This window comes from Panicum virgatum, chromosome 5N (genome assembly GCF_016808335.1).
Source record: "Panicum virgatum strain AP13 chromosome 5N, P.virgatum_v5, whole genome shotgun sequence".
NCBI lineage: Eukaryota > Viridiplantae > Streptophyta > Magnoliopsida > Poales > Poaceae > Panicum > Panicum virgatum.
Window position 1 is genome coordinate 6019570 of NC_053149.1, and position 11895 is coordinate 6031464.

At 50.5% G+C, this 11895-nt stretch overlaps 1 protein-coding gene across 3 annotated transcripts; it reads left to right on the forward strand.

The window, feature by feature from the left end:
• Positions 1-5961: 5961 nt before the first annotated feature.
• On the forward strand, positions 5962-9997 carry LOC120673941 (phospholipase D alpha 1). Of its 3 annotated transcripts, none has more exons than XM_039954987.1 (4): positions 5962-6206; positions 6543-6689; positions 6965-8861; positions 9224-9997. In XM_039954987.1, the coding sequence occupies exons 2-4, from the start codon at positions 6582-6584 to the stop codon at positions 9655-9657; spliced, it is 2439 nt and encodes an 812-aa protein (XP_039810921.1). In that variant the 5' UTR covers positions 5962-6206; positions 6543-6581; the 3' UTR covers positions 9658-9997. The 3 variants fall into 3 exon arrangements, with proteins under 3 accessions (XP_039810921.1, XP_039810922.1, XP_039810923.1); XM_039954988.1 differs by having other exon boundaries at positions 6197-6400; XM_039954989.1 differs by lacking the exon at positions 5962-6206 and adding an exon at positions 6223-6396 and having other exon boundaries at positions 9224-9988.
• The last annotated feature ends 1898 nt before the right edge of the window (positions 9998-11895 follow it).

An 11895-nucleotide genomic window follows, 5' to 3' on the forward strand; every position in this document is an offset into this window, starting at 1 on the left:
ATATGGAGGGAAGGGGCGGCGGGATGCTGAAGCAAAGCTCTGCTGAGCGATTTGTTAGGCCGAGAGTGGAAGGAATAGCAAGGAAAAGGGCTCGGGGATGAGCTCGGCCGAGGAGAAGGCGAAATTGGGGACGGCGGCGTGCTCCCGTGGGCGGCCGGCGAGATGGCTCTGCGCGGGCGGTTCTGGGCGGCGTGGCGAGAGGAGAGGGCACCAGCGCGAGGGGTAGAGCGGCGGGGAACTCAGGCGCAACGCGTGGAAGCCACGAGGAGCAGGAGGTGGCGCGGGGGCGGCCCACGGCGGCAGGCGGCGCTGGACAGCGGCGGCGCAGAGGAGCAGAGCAGGCAAGCAGGCTGGAGAAGAAGATGAGGACTATTTTGCAATTTCCAAAAGTTTCAGGGGCCAAACTGTAAATAAGCAATAACTTTTAAACCAGGGTTCAAATGGAAAAGTGCCCAATATGAAAGTTGTTCAATTTTTCAAGATCTACAACTTTGATGTTGTGCAAAAATTTATTTGAACAAAGGATAAAGAGCTAATTTTGAAAACATGGAAAGGATTTTGAATTCCAGGAATTTTGTCTTTTTCAAGGTAATTTCACTTTAAATTTAGACTTAAAAGCAAAATTTGCTGCCATGTAATAAATGCATTGAATTTTGCAAAAACACCCTCCACAAAAGCAATAATTGCACACCCTATTCAAATAAACTACAGAAAGGACCTTGTATAAAATCATAATTACACAAATAACCTTTTATAATTACAAAAAAAATCCTTTTTCAAGCAATTAAACACATGATGCATATAATCAAAACACAATTACTGTGCAGACACCTAGGGTGTCACACTAATGAGCCTAATTAATCTGTTATTAGAGGCTGTTTACTGTAGCATTACTGTAACAATTTAGCGTCTAATTACATCCTAATTAGATTCATTAGATTCGTCTCGCGATTTACAGACAAACTGTGCAATGTGTTTTTTATTTCGTCTAGATTTAAGTCTCCATGCAGGTGTTGGATTTTTTTTTTTAGAATTTTGACCATGTCAACTAAACAGGGGTAGGAGTCGTAGAATCCGATCTGCAGGCCTTGGCTGTGAACAAAGGACCCTCTTAGCAGAAGCAGAGCAGTGCACAGAAAGAGAAGAGACACCGGTTCTGATGCTACCATGGTCAGCTCAGCTCTGAATCTCTGATCAGTGCGAGTTATCGCTCGGGAACAATTCTGATTGTGGCAGTCCTTTGTGATCTGATAGCTCGTTATATAGCGTCACTGAGCTTGTGCTACTCTCTATCATCCAATTGCTATAGCCATTTCGTGATCGTAGTGGAGTAGCTAGTGGATCATGCACTACTGAAAGATGTGGTTTACAGGCAGTATGTAGAGTTGCAGACATGCATATTTTATGGCCCCCTCCTGGCTCCTGTCGTCGAGTCGTGCAAGAACTAATAACTGCATTGTCATCATGTCAGGAGCACAAGTTCATTCGCTGAACCATGTGTGAGTTTAAATTTTCAATTTAAATTCTGCCGAGTAGGCTTCCTTTTAATGAAAAATGGTTGGGACGTCATACCCCATCTGGTAGAGTTTTTTTTTGAAAAAAAAAATTCTGCCGAGTAGGAAAGCAGTAGAAATTCGTCGCTAGATTCCCATTTTAGACTTGAACACGTATACAAGGTCATGTGCTGACATCATGTGCTCTATGATAGCCTGGCAAAAGAGACCTGCTTGCAGATGCAGAGAGTTGGAACAAACGCAGTCACACAGAACTGCGAAAGAAAAGCCTGCTAGCACAACCCGTGAAGAACATGGGGAACTATAGCTGGTGGAAAGGTTTGTCACCAGTGGGCTTGGCATGCGTGTGCTTCCACCACAATTGTCGCCTCGCATTTCCGGCAGATAACAAATCCACAACGATGTTTTAGCACGTGGTTCTTGTAATTGCAGATAACATATAGTCTGTTCGGTTGCTTGTAATTGGCTGGGCTGATGGCTGGGTCTACTGGAAGCTGCTGCTTCGGCTGGAAAAAATGGCTGGACTGCTGAGAATTGTAGTGCGGCAGCCGATCATGCTGCCAAATGGCTGGAGTGCGGCTGGCTGACCATCCCAGCCGATGCAGCTCATCCGAACGGGGTGATAATTTTTGCTGGGTGTGCTTTGGCGCCATTTTTTGGAACATTGTTATTGTGTAAAAGAAAAGGAAAATTAGATAATTAGTACTTAGTAGGAGAGTATTTTTTGTCAATCTAACAAGTAAATCAGATCAATGATTTGCACTCAACTATAGTATTAAGCACACAGTATTAGCCATTTGGGCACGACGTGTATGTAAACCACCCAGCCGCAAAAAATGTAACCGGAAGTGACAAGCACGTTGCAAAATCTTTGGCTTGTGTAACATAGTGAACGGAGCAGTATATTCTTACAGACAAGTGAACCTTTTTTTTTTCTAGTGTGGTCAGTTTGGCACCATAGATAACCCAAACAGTGGCGAATCTAGCTCAAAAATATATAGGAGGCTCATGTCCACTTTCTTCTTCTTTCTCCCCTTCTCTTCTTCCTCCTCCTCCCTTCTTCTTTATTGTTTCATCTAAAAAATGAAGGGGGGGATTAGGGAGGTATCCATGGGTCTTAGAGAGGTAGGGGGGCTTAATCCCCCTAGCCCTCCCCCTAGATACGCCCCTGAACCCAGAAAGCCTGAAAAATGAGTTCACTATTGCCGTGTCCTATTAGCTAGGGTGCGTTTGGTTCAGGAGCAGGTGAGGATAGAGCCATTCTGCCCCCGCGATTGGTTGGAGAGTGGTAGGATGGAGCGACTCCAATAAAAAATATACTCTCAGATGCCAGGACGAGCTTGCTCCAAAAAATCAACTGAATGCACTCGTATTACTTGGACGGTGACAGCTCCATCCCAGCGCCTCGCCCCCTCCCACGCCTCGTCGTGGGGCAATTCCCTGCAACGCCCACGCTTGCCGGAGCCACCATCCCCCTGCCCCTCGGCGGCACGGCGTGGGCTCAAGTGGAGCTTGGCTAATGGCTACCCGACCGGAGCGCATGGAGCCATCGCCCGTCCCCCTACACGGGCTACACCTCGATGGCACGGTTGGAGCGTAGCCACCGCCCATGCCCCTACCCCCCCTCGTCGGCGCGGGAGCGCGTGGAGTTCAGCGGCCCGGTCGGAGCGCGACCGCGGGCGAAGATCCATGGCAGTGCCTGCGGACCCGAGGCGGAGCTCCCGACGATCGCAGCGCCACGGACCCGGAGCGTAGGGCGACGGTGGCGCGACGACTGGAGGTGGAGGGCCCGAGCGATGGACTGGGACTGCCCACGACAGCAAGGATGAGCGGCAGGATGGGAATCGTGTGAGAAGGAGTAGAAGATAGAGGAGGAAGATAACCTAATAAGTGGGACCCATAAACGGAGGATGACGGATCCAAAACTTCTGACATCCTATTCCTTCAACCAAACAAGAAATAGAATCTTCCGTCCCTCAAACAAACACCTCTTACAAGAACCATTCCATCCTAGAAAACAAAGATTGGAACAGCTCCATTTTACCTCCATCTCCAATCAAACGCAGCCTTGACGGAGCGGCAGCGAGACAGAGTATATGTTCTTGGCGATAAAAAAAATAAACAAGGCAATTGTTCATGATTTGAATTAAATAATGATGAGGGGGCAAGGTCCTTGTCAGTCCCCTATGGTTCCATCACTGGACCTATCATTCAAGCATTGAACTCTCTCGCACAGTAATGGATTACGTTACCACAACCTAGCTCATCCATGGCCCATGTGGACAGGCTAAATGAAGTAGTAGCATGAACCGTGGCGAAAGTGACCGCAGGCGAGGTGGCCTGGGCGGCCGGCCGGGAACGTCGCCTGACCTGACGTGGATGCATGATTGGAATGGAGCCGTGGCGCGAGAGAGGAACGACCAGCCGGGCACGCGGGGTGACGGGTGAGGCCACGAGGCGCGTCGCCGACGGCCGATCGAGCAGCTCGCGGGCGCGGGCGCGGGCGCGCGGCGAGGCCGGCACGTGGCGGACGCTCGGCCCGAGCCGCGACCCGCGAGAGGCGATCGGCTACCGTCTCCGTCAGCGGCGTCGGCACGGCCGCGTGCCGGAATCCACCGTCCAGGATCAAGAATTCAGGATGCCCCGCCGGCCACCGTTCTCGCGTTCTCGAAGTCGGGACCGAGGCGCCGGATTCAGTTCCGCTACAGCGACCGAGGAAGTCAAGAGGCGCAGGTGGCGTGCTCGGGCGGCGTCGCCCGTCGGGGTCGCGGAACGGGAGGAGGCTGCGAGCTCCGAGGCTCTCGCATCTCAACCCGGACGGACCGGCTGACCGGCAGAAAGAGTGCGTGCTGCTACGGGTTCGGAAACAAAAAAAAAAAAGAAAAAAAGAAAAAAAAGAAAGCTTTCTAGAACAATTACAAGTACTGCAAGAAAAGTTGGCTTGATTTATAGTAAAAAACCGAGGATTTAGGGGGCACGCAAGTTGGCTTGATTTATAGTAAAAAACCGAGGATTTAGGGGCACGCAAGGTGGACTTGGATTCCACATGCCGCGCTTGTCGCACGTCGGCACGTCGGCACGTCAGTTTGGCTTAAAATGGGTTTAATAGATTGTGTTTTAATATGAATTGTGTTTAGGTACATTTAAATGGATTATATTATTTAATGGGTGGGGTGGAGTGGGTTTTCTGTAAATATGGATTGGAGTAGATTGGGGTGAGCTGAAATGAATTCTTTATGCAAAACAGTATGATTATATATAAATATCGGTCCCGTAAAAGCTGGACTCTAGAAATAAAATCTCGCGTTCACATTATAAAATTTTATCAAAATTGACTGAAATATGTTGAAGATGACTCAGTATGACTAGCAGCTACTCTGTGCAAAACAGTGTGGCTAGAATTATACGTGGGTCCCACGTCAGGAGCCTGACCCTAGAAATAAAACCTCGTGTTCACACTATAAAATTTTATCGAACTTGACTGGAATTTGTTGGAGATGACTCAGTATGACTAGGAGCTACTCTGTGCAAAGTAGCGTGGGTTGAATTACTCGTGGGTCCCACGTCAAGAGCCGGACCCTAAAAATAAAACCCCACGTTCACACTATAAAATTTATTCGAAATTGACTAAAATTCGTTGGAGATGGCTCGGTATGACTGGTAGCTACTCTGTGCAAAGCAGCGTGGCTAGAATTACACATGGGTCCCACGTCAAGAGCCGAACCCTAGAAATAAAACCTCGTGTTCACACTATAAAATTTTATCGAAATTGACTGAAATTTATTGGAGATGACTCGGTATGGCTAGCAGCTATTTTTTGCAAAACAGTGTGGCTAGAATTATACGTGAGTCCCACATCAAGAGCCGGACTCTATAAATAAAACATCGCGTTCACATTATAAAATTTTATCGAAATTGACTTAAATTTGTTGGAGATGACTCGTTATAACTGACAGCTACTCTGTGCAAAACGGTGTAGTAAAATCTATACTATAATTTGTTTTTTGGGAAATGTGTTCTTATTGGGTTGTAACTATAGTTTAGCTAATAGTTTATTACATCATGAGTTGAAATGTTTGGGTCGAATTGGTTTGTGGTGGTGGTAGTTTGGAGTGGTGTGGATAATATTAATTTCCGTACAAAAATGAATTGGTGTGGGTATATGATCGGCACGTCGCATCCGGTGACCGGTGACCGGAGGACGGCGACAAGCCGCGGTCTAACCGGGTGGTGGGCCACCGGAGTACCCGACAGGCAGGCGCAGCGATGGGTGATTGGGCGACGGAGTATCCTGTACCCGTCACGGACAGTCCTCCTCCCCCTTTCTACTCCGTATCCGTGGCGCAGCGGGGGCGACGCCACGCGTGGGGAGCGACGGACGAGTGGTTTGGGCCGCTGGATTCGTCTCCCCCGCGACGTGCACACGCCTGCCCTGCCCCACACGGCCGCGCTCCCTCGCCGCGTGCCGCGCCACTCCTCGCTCGATCCATTCCAGCCGGGATCCGGCGCCCCACCTGCCATTTTTATAACATTAATCAATCGTGGCTTGATCGGATCGGATCGGCTTCCCTCACCCCGCCTCTCTTCCTTTTCTACCCCGCGTCGCCCTCCCAGCGCGGCCCTTCTCGCCATCGCCATCACCATCACCATCATCACGAGACGGCCGCGCGCTGCCCGCCCGCAACGGAACCGGTAAGCCCTCCATTAACCCTCTCGCTATCCTCTAAGCAAGTGGTGCTTAGCAGGCGGAGCTCTGCAAGGCTGCAGCTCCGCCCAGATCCGGCCCCGTTCCCCCCATTTGCCGGCGCGGTTCCTCCGTGCGTGCTCTGCTTGCTCGCTGCTCTGGTCTCGGCCGGGCAAGGCGGGGGCTGCCGCTGCTCGGGCTGGTCGGTGCCGTCCTTCCCTTCGTCTCGCGGTTGCGAGGGCCGATCTGCGCGGGGCTCGCTGCGGGCTTCCTTCTTCCTTCTAGCAGACTGCTAGTATAGTACCCTCTTGCTTATGCTTTTTTTGTGTGGCGTTGCTGCGCAGGCAGGGGACTGGTGGTAGGCTGACCGCGAGGAGGGAGCCATGGCTCAGATCTTGCTCCACGGCACGCTCCACGCCACCATCTTCGAGGCGGAGTCGCTCTCCAACCCGCACCGCGCATCCGGCGGCGCCCCCAAGTTCATCCGCAAGGTACGATCTCTACGACGCCGGCCATGAGTGCACAGTAATACGTGATGGGCCATGCGATTTGGGAAGAAAGAGACAAAACGGACAGTTCATGGTGCAGGATCGGCCTATACTGTTGGTGACTTCTAGATTGACCGGCATACTACTGCACTAAACTAGTTTTTGCTCACAAAAAATCTACCGCACTAAATCTCAAGCTAGAGCTCGTTTCGAATTTTCTGTGTATGCCTCTTTGTGTCGCCTGATGTATCTAACACGTCATATGCTCGTTTCAATAGCTTGTGGAGGGGATCGAGGACACCGTGGGTGTCGGCAAAGGCACCACCAAGATATATGCCACCATTGATCTAGAGAAAGCCCGGGTCGGGCGTACCCGGATGATCTCCAACGAGCCCGTCAATCCTCGGTGGTACGAGTCGTTCCACATCTACTGCGCCCACCTCGCCGCCGATGTCATCTTCACCGTCAAGATCGATAACCCCATTGGGGCGTCCCTCATTGGGAGGGCTTACCTGCCTGTCAAGGACCTCCTGGATGGTGAGGAGATCGATAAGTGGCTTCAAATCTGTGATGACAACCGTGAGCCTGTTGGTGACAGCAAGATCCATGTCAAGCTTCAGTACTTTGATGTTGCCACGGACCGCAACTGGGCGAGAGGTGTCCGGAGCACCAAGTATCCTGGTGTTCCTTACACCTTTTTCTCACAGAGACAGGGATGTAAGGTTACTCTATACCAGGATGCTCATGTCCCAGACAACTTTATTCCCAAGATCCCTCTTGCTGATGGCAAGAACTATGAGCCACACAGATGCTGGGAGGATATCTTTGATGCCATAAGCAATGCTCAACACTTGATTTACATCACCGGCTGGTCTGTGTACACCGAGATCACCTTGGTTAGGGACACCAACAGGCCGAAACCTGGAGGTGATGTTACTCTTGGGGAGTTGCTCAAGAGGAAGGCCAGTGAAGGTGTCCGGGTCCTCATGCTAGTGTGGGATGATAGGACTTCAGTTGGCTTGCTGAAGAGAGATGGCTTGATGGCCACCCATGATGAGGAGACTGCAAATTACTTTCATGGCACGGATGTCCACTGTGTTCTGTGCCCTCGCAACCCTGATGACTCTGGCAGCTTTGTTCAGGATCTGCAGATATCGACTATGTTCACACACCATCAGAAGATAGTAGTCGTCGACCATGAGATGCCGAACCAGGGCTCCCAGCAAAGGAGGATAGTCAGCTTCGTTGGTGGTATTGACCTCTGTGATGGAAGATATGATACACAGTATCACTCCTTATTTAGGACACTTGACACTGTCCATCATGATGACTTCCACCAGCCTAACTTTGGGACTGCGTCAATCAAGAAAGGTGGTCCGAGAGAGCCATGGCATGATATTCATTCACGGCTGGAAGGGCCAATTGCTTGGGATGTCCTTTACAACTTTGAGCAGAGGTGGAGGAAGCAGGGTGGTAAGGACCTCCTTGTACATCTCAGGGATCTTTCTGACATTATTATTCCCCCATCTCCTGTGATGTTCCCAGAGGACAGAGAAACATGGAATGTCCAGCTCTTCAGATCCATTGATGGTGGTGCGGCTTTTGGCTTCCCCGAGACTCCTGAGGAAGCTGCTAGAGCTGGGCTTGTGAGTGGAAAGGATCAAATCATCGACAGGAGTATCCAGGATGCATACATACATGCCATCCGGAGGGCTAAGAACTTCATCTACATTGAGAACCAGTACTTCCTTGGAAGTTCATATGGCTGGAAGCCTGAGGGCATCAAGCCGGAAGACATTGGTGCTCTTCACTTGATTCCGAAGGAGCTTTCATTGAAGATCGTCAGCAAGATTGAAGCTGGGGAACGATTTACTGTTTATGTTGTGGTGCCAATGTGGCCTGAGGGTGTTCCAGAGAGTGGTTCTGTTCAGGCAATCCTTGACTGGCAAAGGAGAACAATGGAGATGATGTACACTGACATCACACAAGCTCTCCAGGCCAAGGGAATTGTTGCAAACCCCAAGGATTACCTCACTTTCTTCTGCCTAGGTAACCGAGAGGTGAAGCAGGAGGGGGAATATGAACCTGAGGAACAACCAGAATCTGACACTGATTACAGCCGGGCTCAGGAGGCCAGGAGGTTCATGATCTATGTTCACACCAAAATGATGATAGGTACTGAGTTGATTCTACTTTTATCCCTGCATGACACTATATGTCGGTACCAAGATCCAAGAGCGTTAATGTTATGAATCATACTTTTCTGAGTACATATGTTTGGAGCAGCATATTTTTCTTGTTAAAGTAGAACTATAGTTTAGAGCAATTAAAACCAAGAAATATCTTAGAAATGAAATATCCAATGTACCAATAACTATATAGTTTTTCAAGGATTTCATACTTTTTCTTGATTGTTCAAAGAAATTCAAGGTATATAGTCAGCTATTCTATATAGCAAATTACTGAACAGTCGAATTCCTGCTTAAACCATTTACAGTTATTGATCAAGCTAAATAACCTCTCATCTTTGGTTCCAGTTGACGACGAGTACATCATCATCGGTTCCGCCAACATCAACCAGAGGTCCATGGATGGCTCCAGGGACTCTGAGATCGCCATGGGTGGATACCAGCCGTACCACCTGGCAACCAGGCAGCCTGCCCGTGGCCAGATCCATGGCTTCCGGATGGCGCTGTGGTACGAGCACCTGGGCATGCTGGACGATGTGTTCCAGCGCCCGGAGAGCGTGGAGTGCGTGCAGAAGGTGAACAAGATTGCCGAGAAATACTGGGATATGTACTCGAGCGATGACCTGGAGCAGGACCTCCCGGGCCACCTCCTCAGCTACCCCATTGGCATTGACTCTGACGGCAACGTCACCGAGATGCCAGGGATGGAGTTCTTCCCCGACACCCGTGCCCGCGTCTTTGGCACCAAGTCGGATTACCTCCCACCCATCCTCACCACATAGAGGGGCAGACTGGGAGTGCCGTGCCTTCTCTCTTGTCTGGCCTCAGCTTGGTGTCTTGTTCTTTGTGTTTCAGACACCAAAGGTTCAGATAATAGTGTTATTATAGTTATTGAGTGATAATAAGTGCATTGTGCATGGTTGGGACGATAGGATGAAGAGTTGTTTATTACTAATACTGCATACAGATTGTGTTGTGTCCCTGTCCGGTGTAGTTTGTATGGCTTGCTGCGTTGCAGTGCCGTTTGTATGATGAGACTCCATCAATTTCACATGGTTGGTTGTTCAGCTGTTTTGCTGCTCAATATTGAATGTAGATGTAATGCTACTATCATCTGGGTAATCTTGCTCACTCATCATTGTGGCCTACGTTTTCCATATAGTTAGTGTTTTCTGTTAATATTCGAGCATTCACTCATGTCTCAGATTGCAGGCGGGGCGGTTTCTTAAACGAACCCGCTTACCCGCCCCGCTAAAACAGCTGTGGTGGCCTATGCGGCCCAGCTGCAAAGTTTTGGTGGCCGAATGTTAGCTTACCTACCGAAGCCCGTGGACAAAGAGCAGAAGCCCGCAAATACCCGCGGAGTAGCTCCTGCTCCTTCCACCCCAATCCTGTTCTCTGCCGCCGCCACCCCACCGCCATTTGCCGGCCGCCGCCCACCACGCCACCACGCACTGCCTGGCCGCCGCAAGAACCACTTCACCGGCTCCAATTCTTCCGCAATCTCGTGCTCCGCCTGTATGCCACCTGCTAGGGTTTTCACTGGGATTCGTCGTGCCTGCTCGCGTGCCCGTTGCGGCGCCCCCGTCGCCGGCCGCATACAGGCGGCCCTGCGCCGACCACCTCGCCCTCTCCCTGCGCCGCCTCCGTGCCGCGCTGGCCGCGCTTGAGGCCGGCGACGTCCCCACTGCGCTCCACATCGCCTCCGCCTTACAAGAGCCGCTCCACATCTAGATCAGTCACGTAGTCTCTTCTTCCCAAGGTGAGTGTTGGATCATCACGTGAATGTGATTGGCCCCTAATTGAACTACTCAGATGTGCTTTTTGGTCTGGTTTGTTTAGATGTGCAATCCTAGGCTCTAATCCTACCTTTATTCTTACTTGATTAAATTTGTAGGTGTATTTTACCGTGTTAATGCTATATAATTGTGCGGAAGTTGCTGACAGAAGAGCAGTGAAAACTAGATAAATACATTCGATCTGTATGAGTAAGAAAACATTTTGATTTGACCTTCTGTTAATACCAAAAGAGACATCGGCCCGTCCAGTTGCTTTAGCATTCTGTCAGCAACTTCCGCACAATTATATAGCATTAACACGGTAAAATACACCTACAAATTTAATCAAATAAGAATAAAGGTAGGATTAGAGCCTAGGATTGCACATCTAAACAAACCAGACCAAAAAGCACATCTGAGTAGTTCAATTAGGGGCCAATCACATTCACGTGATGATCCAACACTCACCTTGGGAAGAAGAGACTACGCGACTGATTTAGATGTGGAGCGGCTCTTGCAAGGCGGAGGCGGTGTGGAGCGCAGCGGGGACGTCGCCGGCCTCAAGCGCGGCCAGCGCGGCACGGAGGCGGCGCAGGGAGAGGGCGAGGTGGTCGGCGCAGGGCCGCCTGTATGCGGCCGGCGACGGGGGCGCCGCAACGGGCACGCGAGCAGGCACGACGAATCCCAGTGAAAACCCTAGCCGGTGGCATACAGGCGGAGCACGGGATTGCGGAAGAATTGGAGCCGGTGAAGTGGTTCTTGCGGCGGCCGGGCAGTGCGTGGTGCAGCGCGTGGTGGGCGGCGGCCGGCAAACGGCGGTGGGGTGGTGGCGGCAGAGAACAGGATTGGGGTGGAAGGAGCAGGAGCTACTCCGCGGGTATTTGCGGGTCTTGCGGGCTTCTGCTTTTTGTCCACGGGCTTCGGTAGGTAAGCTAACATTCGGCCACCAAAACTTTGCAGCTGGGCCGCATAGGCCACCACAACTGTTTTAGCGGGGCGGGTAAGCGGGTTCGTTTAAGAACCCGCCCCGCCTGCAATCTGAGGTAAAATGGACACTTTCTCTTCCCCTGATAGTTCAAATCGAGTCTGACTAACAGTCAACTTGACGGAGTTGGATGACAATAGTAGTGAAGTCTAGAGAAAATTAGGCTAGTGGTTGGATAGGAGCTCATTTTTTTAGTGATATATTTAGAATTGAGAATTTTTATAATGGCTTTAGAGGAATAGCCTCGTAGATATCTT